Genomic DNA, 15,231 nt, shown 5'->3' with positions numbered 1-15,231 from the left:
GGGGGGGGGTTACATGATGTTGCATTCAGCGTGACCAGAACTCTGTGTGTTGTATGTGCTGTTGTGTGCGGAGGAAAGAGGCAGGGAGACACGGCATGGTTCAGGCCAGGAATGTGCGATGTGGGTAAGCCGCACAATAGAGCCGGGCTCCCTGAGGGTGGTCAATGGGACGGGTGTCACCCCCCTGCACCCTCCCCGCTGGGTGATGACCACCACACAACGCTACAGCTGTCAGGTCCTCTTAACCACCGCTGTAAACACACATACATTATGGGAACAAACACACGTGTATGCACATGTACACACCGAGACATACGTGAGAACACAGGCACGCATGTGCTAATGTGTATCTTGTGTCGTAAAAGAAAATTACATGAACACACACAGCCACAAAAACTCTCATATGCACATGTTTTAGACACCTGTGGATACATGTTTGTGCATTTCTATGTAAATATGTAAATATGAGTATCTGAAAAAGCACTCAGAGCAGATTCCAAGATATTTTGCTGTGTCTCTCAACTCATTGACCCCTCACATAGAAAGGATGCCATTACATCTGGAGTTGTGTATGTACGTATGTGCAGACATGGCGCATGGGTGTGCATTCTGTCACATATTACCACGTGTTTACGGGACTCATCTGCTCTCTTGTTCATGTGACCGGCGCTCAGAGCGCCGCTAACATTGCAATCAGCGCTGTGTCCGCTCAACCTTGGACTTAGCTGGTGTGTTAGCAAGAAGGAGTCACACAGGTCACTGAGGGTAAATAAGGGAATGCAGAGATGATAGTTCAGCGGTGTCTTTTGGAACACAAGTTAAAATAGTTTGTGGTTTATTTCCATAAACAACTGCAGCTGTTTCAGTGCAGTTTTCAGTCATTCTGTCCATTTTTTCACCTCAAAGCTTGCGACTGTTTTCAACTTTGTAAAGAATTTGTTGAATTCAGGTTAACTCCCCCCCCCCCCCCCCCCCCCCCCCCCCCCCCCCCCCCCCCACACACACACACACACACCCCACCCAACTTTCTCTCTACCCTGAGGGTTCTGTGTTTTCCCCCCAAGGCTTACAGGAGCCTTAACCAGTTTCATAACAAGTACATACATGAACATAAACACACACAAAGCTGACTTTGTGCACTATTCTGTCAACTGCAGAGACACATGAGGAGGCTGTGTAATTCCATTCAATCTTCACACTTCAAAGTTTGGTTAAACAAGTACGGGTGTTATGCTGTGACTGTGAATGAGAGTCATCATTGACAAAACAGTTTTTTGCCAAACCTTTGCAGGTTGTGTCGTGCCAGTCAGCCTTGTCGTTCAGCTCCCCCTAGTGAGCTCAGTGGAAACTTGCTTTTGAAGTGTAATTTCCAAATGACATGCTCAGATTCTGAGGTTTTGAGTTGATACCTCAATGCATTTTGTTACTATTTTGTCAAAGCTTTTAAAATAAAAGGACGCTGTAATCACATTTTTGTTAACTTACCTTTTTAATGTTTGTCATGTTTGCTCTCTCCTTGCAGGACAGTGAAAATGCAGAGCAGTGTTTCCCACTCACCGCCAACCATAGCTGTTGGGACTGGGTGAGGAGGAGAGAACAAGAAAGCGAAGGAGAGGAGCGAGAGTCAGAGGGAGGGCGAGAGAGAGAAGAAAAGTGCAGACGAAAGAAGGACAAGTAATATTTCAACAGGTAAACAGTTGGCTTTATGAGGAAAAATGACTACTGTTGGCACAAACTTAGGAGCATTTAGCTTCAAAGCATGCACTTTCTATCTCACCGCAGATTTTGGCTTACCTTGATGTTTCCGCTGGATCATTGGCCCTTCCTGTGAGCTGTCGAGCATCTTTTTTCCATAACCCCCTCCCCCCTCCACAACTTCCCAAGTTGAGCCTGCAAGGCAGGGGAGCCACAAGTGTATTTTCATGGCAGCGGCACTCTAGGGCTGCCATGGCAGCTACTGCCGCCGATGCCTCACACCGTATTACCACACTGACGCCGGAGGAAGAGGGACGACGGACCGCCGCCAAGCTGTTTGGGAGCGCCGCCCCGCTGCCACGGATAGAGAGAGAGCGAGAGAGGGGGCGAGAGAGAGAGAGGGAGAGGGAAGGAGAAGGAGAAAGGGTAGGGAAAGCGAGTGGGAACGAGTGTTTGGTGTGCGGGGCCCTGTTCGCCTCACAGGAGAAGCTACGGCTGCACGCCTTGAGTCACACAGGAGAGAAACCCTTCCACTGCTCACAGCCACACTGCCCCAAGGCCTTCAGCTCCAAATACAAACTCTTCAGGTACTGAGAATTAAATCATATCACTCAATTCACATCTCTTTAAATACAGCCTGAGGCATGGTTTCTTTAGCTTTCTTAAAATCCTCAATGAGCAACTTTAGAAAGCCTATACTTTTTACTTTTATTCAACATGTGTGAGACTGAAAAAGTGGTGACTTGAGTAGTGTGACCGCAATATTTTTATTCACTCGACCCAGATTTTTACAAAATGGCAGCCCGCAAAACTACACGGTACACTACCGCGTACACAACACCGTACAACTGACAAAGCGCAGACATTCCTCTGTTTTGGCGGCCGATGAAAGAATTCAGCGAGTGTCGCGTTGAAGATGATATCTTGCGTCACTATGGTGATCATCTGAGAATCACGCCTACACTGAGGGGGTACCTTCTTCAGTGGAAAAGAGAAAAGAAAAGTAGCAAAAGAGTGAGTAAAGCAGAGTTGTACCATACAGTGGAAACATGGCATTAGTGGAGTATTTAGGTGCTCAACAGCCAGAGATTTCCCTTAGATGGTGGAGACCAAAGTCAGAGCTAAAAAAACAGACTCCAAATTAATGAATGATTGCTAATTCTTTAAGAAAATTCTGGATGTGTAAATGAGCAACTGTTAAGTATCAATGATGTGTTTACAACTTTGTGTTTTTCCTCAAGTGGCTAAAAAAAATGAATCAATGCAGGTTTAAGAGACTAATCTTAAACTCATCAACATATCAGGATGTTTAGAATACTGTGAATCACAGGAAGTGGTTCCAAAACACTTTTTGGGTCCTGAATGCAAACCACTATGACTCATTTATGTGGACACAAGTGGTTTGACTAAGAGGAAGTCATGCCTCACATTAGCATGCACACTACTGACAGACCGCATAACCAATGTGATATTAAGACAAGGAATGTGTAACACCCCTACCATTTATATTCTCTCTTTTTCTTGTGTTTCCCAGGCATATGGCCACACACTCTCCACAGAAGACCCATCAGTGTTCGTTCTGTGAGAAAATGTTCCACCGCAAAGACCACCTGAAGAACCACCTGCAGACCCATGACCCTAACAAGGAGGCCTTCAAGTGTGAAGAGTGCGGGAAGCACTACAACACCAAGCTGGGATATAAGCGCCATGTGGCCATGCACTCTGCCACGGCCGGGGATCTCACCTGTAAAGTGTGCATGCAGAGCTACGAGAGCACGCCCGTGCTCTTGGAGCACCTCAAGAGCCACTCCGGGAAGTCTTCGGGCGGCACCAAGGAGAAAAAACACCCGTGCGACCACTGTGACCGCCGTTTCTACACACGGAAGGATGTGCGACGGCACATGGTGGTCCACACGGGCCGAAAGGACTTCTTATGTCAATACTGTGCCCAGCGCTTTGGCAGGAAGGACCATCTGACACGCCACGTGAAGAAGAGCCACTCGCAGGAGCTGCTGAAGATCAAGCCGGAACCTCCCGACATGCTAGGGCTTTTGGCTTCTGGGTCACCCCCTTGCTCTGTGAAGGAGGAGCTCAGCCCCATGATGTGCGGCATGGGTCCTAACAAAGACCCCATGATGGGCAAACCGTTCCCCAGTGGGGCCCCTTTTCCGATGGGCATGTACAACCCCCACCATCTCCAGGCCATGTCTAATTCTGGGGTGGGTCACCCGCACCCGTCCCTGATGCCCAGTCCCTTGTCTGCAGCTATGGGCATGGGCTGTCACATGGAATCCCCTGGTCCTCTTCACCCACACTCCCACCATCACCACCATCACCACCACCATCACCACCACCACCATTCCCCTCCGCTGCCCCAGCACCACCAGCCCCAGGCTCCCCAGCAGCAGCACCAGCCCCAGCAAGCCCCTAAATACCAGCTGGGATCTACCTCATACCTGCTGGACAAGCCCTTGAAAGTGGAGATGGAGAGCTTCCTCATGGATCTGCAGAGTGGCTCTCCAGGCCCGGTTCCCTCTGCAGAGCCACATGCTGCTGCCTCACCCCACAAGGACGGACTGGAGCCCACCTCGGGCCTGGTGGACGAGCTTTGTGGGGACCACCTCCTGTCCAAGAGCCCTGCGGTGATCGCAGAGTCTCTGTGCGCTGCTAACATGGACTTCTCCCACCTGCTGGGCTTCCTGCCCCTCAACCTGCCTCCCTACAGTGCCCCAATGAGCACGGGAGGGCTGGTGATGGGCTACACCTCATCCACGACCCCTTCTTCTTCCTCCTCCTCTTCCTCATCTCTGCACACTGCCGAGCCCCATGCCGCAGCAGTCGCCACAGCACCTCTTACCTCTTTGCAACCTCAACCTCAGGAGCAGCAGAGCTCCAGCGGGGGTCTGGGCCTTGGACCCCTGCACCCCCTCCCACCAGTGTTCAGCTCCAGCCTTAGTACCACCACGCTGCCTCGCTTCCACCAGGCCTTCCAGTGAGAGAGCCAGCCCTCGGCCAAGCCAAGATGGCCTCCATACCAGCCACAGCTCAGTATGGATATTTCGGGTTGGGGTTCTTTTGGAGGGCCTGTTGACGAAGTTGGAGAATTAGTATAAATAAATACACAAATGAACACTTAGAAGCCTTATCTGAAAGTGCACAAAAGCTTTTGATTGAGCCTTAAAAGGAAGTTAGACCCCTTTGAGCAAAAAAGGAAAGGTGTGAAAAGAAGTTGAAGGAGCTTGTATTTGGGCTTTTTGCCCCTCCCATCCCCCCATCCTATAGTTATAACAATGTATTAACCCATCCTTTTCTATTTCCATTTACTTCCCCTTTTATCCCCCTTCCATCCCCTATTAAGTAGTATAGAGGGCAGGATCAGTAGGCCAAAAGGCATGGTACTGCATACTTTAAGTAATAATATAAAAAAAAAAAATCAAAGATAATATTTTAGTGAACATTATCTGTCTTGTTGTGACCCAGAAAAAAAATATAGTTTGAAGTGGATATTTTGTTTTACTTTATTTTTCTTTTCCAAATGTAAGAACATGTGTCTCATCTTGAGTTTTGAACCCCCCCCCACTCTAAACGTCACAATCCGTACAGAGAGCCACTGCGCTCTCTCTCTCTCTCTCTCTTTCTCTCTCTCTCTCTCTCTTTCTCCCATTGAAAGAATGAAGAGACCTAGACATTCACACAGTCAACGATCGAACCTTAACTCTTAAATCCCCCTCTAGACGACTAGAGCCTCAAACTCCCTCTCTGCCTCTAAAGAAGTGCTCTTTAAATAAGATTACAAAAAAACAAACAAGATAGATGTCGCTTTTATTTTCTTTAAACTGTAACCGATGTGCTCCTAGAGCCAGGTCAGTTGTATTGAAAATATCTCACTAAATGAAAAACAGACTCTTATCATACGAATGATAAGAGACCGGTTTGCTGCCGAACACAGAGACCAGTCACACACATGGCCACAGGAAAGGGGAAAAAAAAGAGAAAGAAACCTGGATGAAAGTGTGTGAGTTGGGTTGAAAATGATATAATATCATGCTGGCTTTTTTTTTTTTTTTTTTTTTACTTGTTCCTTAAGAGAAGCACTTTAAAAAAAAAAAAAAAAAAAAACATTTTTCAGAAGAAGGCACTTAACCTTTAGGAACCTTTAGGGAACGTTTTGTCTCCTTTCTCGCGACTCCCAGAGGTTTCCACTGCCTGAGACAGAGACGTTCTCCTCACTCTCCTTCCGTCACCCTTCCGACAGTTATCTTTACAAAATTCCCCAGAGAATTGCATAATGATAATTGCAGCAGTTACGTGGCAGCCCAACATATATATATATATATATATATATATATATATATATATATATATACACATAACACATCTTTAGGCAGTCTTTCAAAAAGATGCATCATCATGGTAATGATGAACCCTGACATATGTGAATGGCAAATAAAAACAAAAGAATTTCAGTGACAGATGAGTATAAAACAAATGTGTTAAAGAATGTTATTGCAGTGTACGAAATATCTCAAAAATGAATATTATTATTGCTTTTATCTCGGTAAGGTGTATTTTTAGGTAGACGTATTAAAACTAAGTGATGATGTTTTTTTGATGTCTGGCAGGTTTACATTTGTGTGTATCTTGCATTTTTGATCAAACAAATGGATGAAGTATTAGCTTTTTCCCTTAAGCTTTCTCTGTCATAACCGATCTTTACCTTTACATGTACTTGAGTTATAGTATAGCGGAATCAGAGCTGTGGAGGGGAAATATCTATAGAAGGCTGTTAGAATTAGGTTGAACTAGATAGATTGTTGGGATGCTGACAATGGATGGCCGACAAAATCTCTTGACCGTAGGTCTTTTATCCAGTGGATTATGTAACCCCTGCGCTGTGGTGAAATCCTAATTTCACTACAAGCTCAGTGGTAAGTGGAAGTCTTGGAGTTTTAGATCCTTTCTAACCATTCACCAACAGCCTATTACAAAACCTGAGCCCAAAGTTAACCCGAAGCTTCAAAGTGAAATCGGTGCTCTTCATCTAACGTTCGGTCTGTGGCATGACTAACAGCAACTGGCGTATCCATGGCAACACACGGAGCTGAACTCCTTCATCATCTGGGATAGTTCATTTTGTACGGAAAATGTTGTTCCAGTCATAGATCACAAGACCTGTTCACTTTTGCCTATAGCCCCGATCGCAGTTTTACCCTCTGAGGACGAAAGACGCACAGGAGCACCCAATAGGTGAACACTTCTACTCAAAAAGCAAAATTACAACATATCATTTCAGACATTTATTTACTATTTTAGTCATATATAACCTAAAGACTTTGGTTAAACTCATTGCAAGCAACCAAAGCTATTTGTGTAACACATCATAATTTAAAGGTGCACTATGAGTTCCTGCATGGTTTCAGTTTGATTTCTTTTTTGTCTCAAATCGTAGGTATCTCTCTTTGATCCGCTAGCTGCCCGCCCCCTGAATACACCGTGAAAAAGCCCGGTTTCAGGAGACAACACAGGGGTCGTAAACGTCAAACAAACACTAGGGGCACAGGCTGAGCACCAAAATACAATGAAGCAGGTTTTTTTACGGGGTATTCAGGGGGCAGGCAGCTAGCGGATCAAGCAGAGAAGCCTACGATTTGAGACAACAATGAAATGGTGAAACCATGCAGGAACTCATAGTGCACCTTTAAGTTTGTTTTCAAAAGAGATTTCAAAAAGCCAACATCAACGTTTCCGTTTCTCTCTTTAGACGTTGCTCCCGGAAAGCTGAGTTTGTTCTGAACATTTTGATATGAAACACATGGGGATCAGTTTTATGGAAACAAGCCTATAAAGGTGAATTGAAGAAGATATGTGAAAAAGCCCAAAGACCTCAGAGGGTTAAATGTTGAATACAAAAAAAAAAAACAACTAAGGACAGAAACCAGGAAAAACATAGATCATGACAACATGAGAATTAAAACACACATCCATATTGCTGCTTTTAGCTACGGTTGCTGACAGACAACAACTGTAGACCACTAGAACATTTACATTTTTTTTTGCAAGATGGACAGCGAGCTGAAAACATGCACAAACGGACCGACAAAGTGTTTCATCATCCCCAGGCCCCCCCCCTCTGTACTCCCCCCCCCCCCTCTCCAGCTGCTTTGTAAGTCAAAGGTAAAGGGTCGTAAGAAAAAAAAAACACCTTCACCGTTCCCAGGCTTGACATTCAAAGCGCAGGGGGACACTGACTGACTGCACAACTCATAGTCATTATTTGTTATGTTTGTTGTCATATGATATATTATTTTTCTGTTGTTTAAAACAGGACCTCGAAAAAACAAACACAACACATCACCTCATTTTTATTTTTTTTATTATTTTTTTTTATTTTTCTTACCAAAACCTGGGGAGAAGAAACTCCATTTTTGCACAATTGCTTGATACAAAATGCGTTAAAAGTGTTATCGGATTATGTTTAAAATAAATACTGTAGGATATGAAACCCCCGACGATGAGCGGCTGATGCCCCCCCCCCCCCCCGTGTTAGATAGGTGAATTGTCTACGTTGGGGAGATAGGAGCAGCTGTGTAAGAGCTCCCCCCCCCCCCACTGACTTTTTAATCCCACTTTATTGCTAAATGGTAGATAACTACCATTAACTAATTTGAAACTGTATAACCTCCGCCCCCCCCCCCCCCCACCCCCCCAAAAGTCATTATTGTGATAATTTAATTATTTTGAATGACTCTGCAAAAATGATCAAAACCTTTTATTGATCCTAAATGATTAGCTGTCGGCACCTTTGTGAGAATTTAAACATGGTAATAGTGTGTATAAAAAAAAAAAAGGCAAGATTAAAATTTGATCTTTATTATGGTTTTTAAACTCTTGGCTTAAGCCAAAAAATTGTAGCAATCAAATTGAGCATTTATACTTTTGTAACAATATCATTCAGCCCTAAAAAAAAGAAGAAAAATTAAAGAATTGAAAGAAAAGCTTTTGGCATGTATTAAGTTTGTCCTCCCTGGGTTTCTGTGAGGTAATCTGAATTCTAGCACTTTCAACCTTTAAAAAAAAAAAAAAAAAAAATGAAAAAAAGGAGTATTTTTTTTTCTTTTAAAATTTCAGCTTATATGTTCATATGTTTTTCATTTTGTATTGATCCTGTATATGTATGTGCCATTAGTTTGATGTGTAGACTTTATCAAGCTTTGTGTATTTCTCTTCTCCAAAAGAATAACAGTATTTTTGATAGACTTTTCACTAATATCCTTCTGAATAAGAGCCCCCCCCCTGTCCCTTTTTTTCTTCTTCTTCTTCTCTTCTTCTTCTTCGCTTTTGGGTAAACCAGCTTTCTTCTCTCTCTCTCTTTCTCTCTCTTCTCTCATCTCTCTCTACATCTCTCTCTCTCTCTCTCTCTCTCTCTCTCTCTCTCTCTCTCTCTCATAAATTTATCGAATCCAACTCTATAGCCAAGCGCTGGAAGAGAACAGCAACAACGTATCGGTTATTCTGAGGCGGTGAGAAATGAGACGGTTGTCAGTAAAGTGTCAAAAAGCTGCGACCTGACCACAACCTGCCATTGAAAAAAAATGCCGTTGCGACAGAGACCCGTCTGCACGCCATTTTTAGACCACGTAACTGAAGAAAAGACAAAAATGTGAAGTCAGTGACCCCAAAACTTAGCACTTAGAAGCTCACAGCCATGGTCACTGAGGTGGAACAACATGCCGATAGTGACTCTTATGAATTAAGAGTGTCCCAAAAAATGACTTGTGTTCCCATTAAAAATCTGCAGATATGGCTAAATTAATGTTACTAGAGATAAACTCATCACGTAGTTGAAAAGGAGTATTATCTTACATAATTGAAGACAGAAGTGAAGAACGTGGACCTATCGGACCACCTGCGCTCATATGGGAGACTGTTTTTATAGAGGTGCTTCACCCGGGACGGGGTCAGTTGGTCTTCATAGTGGGATCATTCCGGGGATGATGGGCCCCCGTCTCTGGACCCCTTCACACCGATCGGTACGGAAGCACATTTCTGCCAAGAGAAAAATTCAAAGAGAAAAAAAATAACACAAAAAGTTGAGCAAGATAAAAACAAAACTACCCTCAATTACTTAAACATTTGATTTGCGAAGTCTAAATGATTCTGTGCTAAATCCAAAAGATGACTTACATAGTCACAATTATTGCCTATAAGTCAACGTTATGAGATTTTATGTCAACATTATGTGATGCTAAGTCAGAATTGGACTCAGGCTACCTGGACATTGCTACAATTTGGTTTAAAAACAAATGTATTTTGCTACGTTTACACCTCCCCCCCCCCCCCCCCCCCCCCCCCCCCCCCCCCCCCCCCCCCCCCCCGCTCTGGCGTTCCCGCGCCCCTAAATCGGAGAAATTTGAAAACACTTCCCACCCGGGGTTGTGTCGCAGTCTCAACGGACGCCAACGATTCGCCGCGTGATCGGGTCATGACGTCTCGTTCTTCTTGGGAACCGGAGGGTCGCTGGTTCAAGTCCCCATACGGACCAAAGTATGGTGGTGGACTGGTAGCTGGAGAGGTGCCAGTTCACCCTCTGGGCACTGCCAAGGTGCTGTTGAGCAAGGCACCGAACCCCCGACTGGGGAGCCTTTCCATGGGTAGCCCCCCCCCCCACTCTGATATCTCTCCATTAGTGTATAGGTACTGAGCGTGTGTGTGTAATTTCTGCCTGTGTGTGTAATGATAGCAGAGTGAAAACATTGTAATTTCCCCTGCGGGATTAATAAAGTATAAATTATTATTATTAACATTACCATGGCAACTACCAGCAGTGGGCGGAGTATACATGCTGCCAGTGTATGAGAATGTTGAGATATTTTGGTTTGGGCGTGTTTAGGATCGCTTTCAGCTCAAAATGTCACTTAAAAACCAAAACGTAGCAATACAAATATAGACTAACTCTCTATTAATTCCCATGTCTGACAAAGTCCAAATTAAGCGTTTTAAATTTTGAGAAAGTATCACAATTTATACTGAGTAAGTGGACCTTTTTAATATCTTCATAATTTTGAGTTTCAGCTAATAAATACAGAATTATTACAAAAGTGCAATTTACAAATCACTTCATTATGACTTACTATATGATAATTCTGACTGGCATTTTTTTTTTTTTTACTTACCATTAGTATTTTTGAATAGGTTTTCTATCTCTTTTTTTTCTTTTCTCTGGCAGAGATGCCAACACAAAATGGTGATTCCAAAACGAGAGCGACTATGAAGCACATGATATAAAATGATATAAAATGATATAAAATGATATAAATGTTCCCTCCGCTGACGTTGGCGTTGTTCTGTTCCCCGGCTTGGCTGGAGCTCCATTACCTCGACCTGCACCTACTAGGGATGCACTTATCCTCACCCTTTCCTCTTTTTACTACTAGGTGCAGAACACAAACATTGTAAGGGAATTTGTTCATCAGTTTAACTGACTTGATTTTAATAATGCTCTTTTCTTTCTCTCCCTCTCTTTTTTGTTTTGCTTTTAGCAAGAAACCGGGTGCTGTCTGATGCAGGCAGCACCCACGCGTAGTTTTATATATTTCTAGCTTAATGTAAGTCTCGCATTCCAACCTCTTTTGTGTATCTCGTTTTAGTGCCATTTTTATTTTTTATCACTTGCTATATAACAGCCACCTCTGGAATGGAAAAAGGGTGAGGACAAAAAAGGCGAAACGAAAATAGAATATTTGCGTTCACTTACACTATTTTATATAGCATGGAGTTTACCAACTACAGGGAGAATTATATAAATGATGTGCTTCGGAGAAAAGAAAGAAAAACGAGAAGTCTCTCTTTTTTTGTTACATATCTCACATGCAATCAGTTGCTGAAATGTAGAAGTGACAGATTTGTATATTGGTTGATCCAAAGAGATGATGAACACAACAACAGAACTATTGACTTATTGTACAGTACAGTGTATCTTGGAGTTGTCATGTGTTATGTTGAAATGATTAAAAAGACAAACCAGCGGTTTCATACCCTCTTTGCGGTCTGTTTCTCCTTTCTTCTCAGGTTTTGTTGAAAGCGCTTTTCCAGTCTTAACGACTACTCAAGGCGCTTTGACATGGTACAGGAACCCTTCACCATTCACACGCATTCACACACCGTGGCCGAGGCTGCCGTACAAGGTGCCACCTGCTCATCAGATACACACTCACACACATTTACAGTCTGGGGGGAAACTCGGGGTTCAGTGTCTTGCCCAAGGACACTTCTACATGGGACCAGGGCCAGGGATCGAACCACCAACCTTTCGATTGGCGGGCGACCGCTGAGCCACAACCGCACCCTGAACAACAATCCACTCCAAAACAACGGTATCAAAAATCATAACTTAAAAACACATTAGCTTTACCTTAGCTGAAAGAGAAACCCCTACCACTGTACATATATTATACACACACACACACACACACACACACACACACACATTCATGTTAATCTGGGCCGGATGGAAGAAAATGAATAGATTTTATTTAATATATATATCCAATTAAAAAATATCAGTCATGCATATTTCCTTAAATAATTATACACCATATTAATCAATGGCTTTAGTGATTCCAAACATTTGAAATCTAGTTTTTTATTTTATTAGGCAATACATTTTCTATTGAAAACGCTTTGTGCTGATGTCGGCTACAGCAGGTACAGTGGCTTGAAAAAGTTTACACCCCCATGCTAAAGTTGATTAAAAAGAGAAATAAAAAAAACTCTTTTTGGAAATTGATCTTACTGCCTTAATTCAAAAAATGTAGGAAAATCCAAACTTTTAAGGACACCAATTTTCTTTACAAATTAATAATATATTGTAAATAAATAAATGTTCTTCCTTAAAATGTGGAGGCATAAGTATACACACCCCTATGTTGATTCCCATAGAGGCAGGCAGATTTTTATTTCTAAAGATCAGTTATTTCATGGATCAGGATACTATGCATCCTGATAAAGTTCCCTTGGCCCAGGATTTCTGAGTCTTAAATTCCGCAAATCTGCCAATTTCCGCTTTGAGCGTTGCACAATTGCAGTTTGAAAAACCCAAAAGGAATCAAAAGCTGGATTTGAGTTTGCCCTAAGGGGAACATGAATGTACAAAGCACCATGGCAATCTATTAAATATTAGTCAATGACTCATGACCTCAGCATAATCCTGGCTATAGCCCTGCTTAGACGTTAGTTATATCAATCATTTGTGTTTTTAAAACACTGATCAACCTGTCTTTTTTAATATATAATTTTTTTTTAATCCAAAACTGGTATAGAGACTATTTGGGGGGGGGGCTATATGTGCTGGTAGGAGTAGTCATTTTCTTCCACCCATCACATTCAGTTGACATTTCTGTTGTTGTGAGGACTCTGGCCAACTGCCTAAAAATGCCAGAAGGGTTTGAGCAGACTCCGCAGCTGAAATCAGTGTTTTCCCATGTATATGCAATTTCACATCTTTTTGGACCATTATTATCACCATATTTGTGTCTAAAAGGCTGAAAAGCTAGAGCAGATCATAAATAAATAACACTCAAAAAGTCTAAAGACAAAACTTTCTAAAGAAATCCAATGGGGGGCCAACTACAATCATTAAATCTGACCTAAAAGTAATTTAGTTAGTGTTGATGCTCACATTGATTTTACATTTATTCGGCTTAGGTGCTGCCCAAAATGGCTTGGGTGCTGCACATAATGGTAGGGAAAACCCTGGAAGCATTACTATTATTCTCATTCTCCTTCTATAGGAATTCACCACATGACAGAAAACCTGTAGTGACTGAGTAGTCAAATGTGTACTATACTTTGTGTCATCTACAGATTATCATGAGTAAATTACCAAATCTATAATTCATCTTTAGATTGTTTTATTTAAATAAAATGTAGAAATGTAATTTCAAGTGAAGCGCCTTACAGCCTGCGTCACAGAGTGTGTGTGACGCTCACATTAGACCAGGGTCTGGATTATGTCTCAGAGCTCCGTACCAGTGCGCCTGCATGCATAGCTGAGTGTCATGACGACCCTAATTATAGTAGTATGGAGCTAACCTGTACTTACATCCGCTGAGCTGACTCTCATACGTCCACTTACGGGATGCCAACTGTGCCATAACTCAGGAATAGAAACTCTTTTGGTTTTTGTATAATTTTCTTAAAGGAGGAACCTGGAGAGCTCGTCAAGAAGGATTTGAGAGGACCGAGACACCATAACGCTTTGGAGACACAGAGGGACAAACCAGGAATTAAAACACTTGACAGGGAGGGAGGGAGGAACACACACACACACACACACACACACACACACAATACTAGAAATGTTTCGCAATTGAATCCTAAATTTTGAAAGATTTTTTGTTTTTATGGCCTATAATTGATAGGATAGTTTGAAGACAGGAAAGGCAAGGGGGGGGCGACATGCAGCAAAGGGCCATGGGCCCATTCTACTGGGTGAGCTAGACATCGTCCCGGGGCGGGCTGGAGGGAGCAAGCGGTCAACAAATAAACTGCAGGTCCCGGGATTTAGCCACGACTAACCAGAAGGATGGAGTCAACAGATTAAGTTCTATGGTTTGTTAATCCCCAGTGGGGAAATTACAATTTACATGATTTGGGGGTTGTAACACAATAACTAAATCATAATATTAATCCCCCAGTGAGTTTGGGAACTAATCTGGCCTGGATGATATACTGTAAAAGGGGTTGTGCTGTGTTAATCTGACTCACCCAGCCACTACGTCCCTTCCCGTCTGAAGACGGCTCCTCGCATCGGGGACCACGCCGTCGGAAGCGACCACCGCTCCGGTTCCACTGCTCCGCGTGCTCCCTCGCCGGGCCAGCCCCACTCTCCTTTGTTTTTGTAGGTCAGGTTTTTAAAAGGTGTATTTCCAAAAGTTGTATTGTGAGGAAACAAAATGAGTCCTTTAGCGTCTTCGTCTCTCGTTACATCAGCCTCTCAGAACAGTCCTGAAAAGTTATGATTCGCCTTCATTTCTGAATATTTTCTGTAATTCAGGAAACACGTAATCCACCAAAGACCACGCGGTGATGGGTTATTTTTAATTCTTACCACACAACACTGCGTTCCTGTGAAAGGCACAGAATAGTCAATACATGGACTTATCGCACGATTTATGGAAATGAGCTCGGTAGCTTTTGGTGACGTAATTTATTACAACTGACAATTAGTAGTTGTGGTGGTTCTCACACCACCATCTTCTGCCTGCGCCGTCGTTGGGGTCTTTGCTATTTACCCATAACTGGGACAGTGGTTGCCGGGCATCAGGGCCTTTCTACTCACCAGTGGGCCTGTGTCCCACTGCTGCTCCAAATCCTGTACAACTTAGCCTGGAAGCACAAGGGACCAGTTACCATGTGTGCCACGGGGAGGCGTGTAGGAAGCTAAAGTAGCATGTACTAACTACAAGCACTACTACTACTCCACTACTGCATCTCTCACACACTCTCTCTCTCTCTCTCTTTTACACACACACACAC

At 43.2% G+C, this 15,231-nt stretch overlaps 1 protein-coding gene across 3 annotated transcripts in view; it reads left to right on the top strand.

The window, feature by feature from the left end:
- Positions 1-8,033, top strand: part of plagl2 (pleiomorphic adenoma gene-like 2) — a 46,622-nt gene extending 38,589 nt beyond the window's left edge. Inside the window, exons 2-5 of one of the 3 annotated variants that reach the window (XR_004332867.1) lie at positions 1,523-1,689; positions 1,783-2,282; positions 3,230-6,898; positions 7,586-8,033. Coding sequence is in view for 2 of the 3 variants with exons in the window: in XM_032522036.1 (XP_032377927.1) it covers positions 1,948-2,282; positions 3,230-4,691 (1,797 nt within the window). In the remaining variant the exon portion in view is untranslated. Of the gene's footprint in view, positions 1-1,522; positions 1,690-1,782; positions 2,283-3,229; positions 6,899-7,585 lie in introns of those variants that run through there. The other 2 variants (XM_032522036.1, XM_032522037.1) reach the window with 2 other exon arrangements.
- Positions 8,034-15,231: the final 7,198 nt, after the last annotated feature.

Source organism: Etheostoma spectabile, chromosome 7 (genome assembly GCF_008692095.1).
Source record: "Etheostoma spectabile isolate EspeVRDwgs_2016 chromosome 7, UIUC_Espe_1.0, whole genome shotgun sequence".
Lineage (NCBI taxonomy): Eukaryota > Metazoa > Chordata > Actinopteri > Perciformes > Percidae > Etheostoma > Etheostoma spectabile.
The sequence above is the reverse complement of the archived record's forward strand: the minus strand, read 5'-3'. Positions and strand labels throughout refer to the sequence as shown.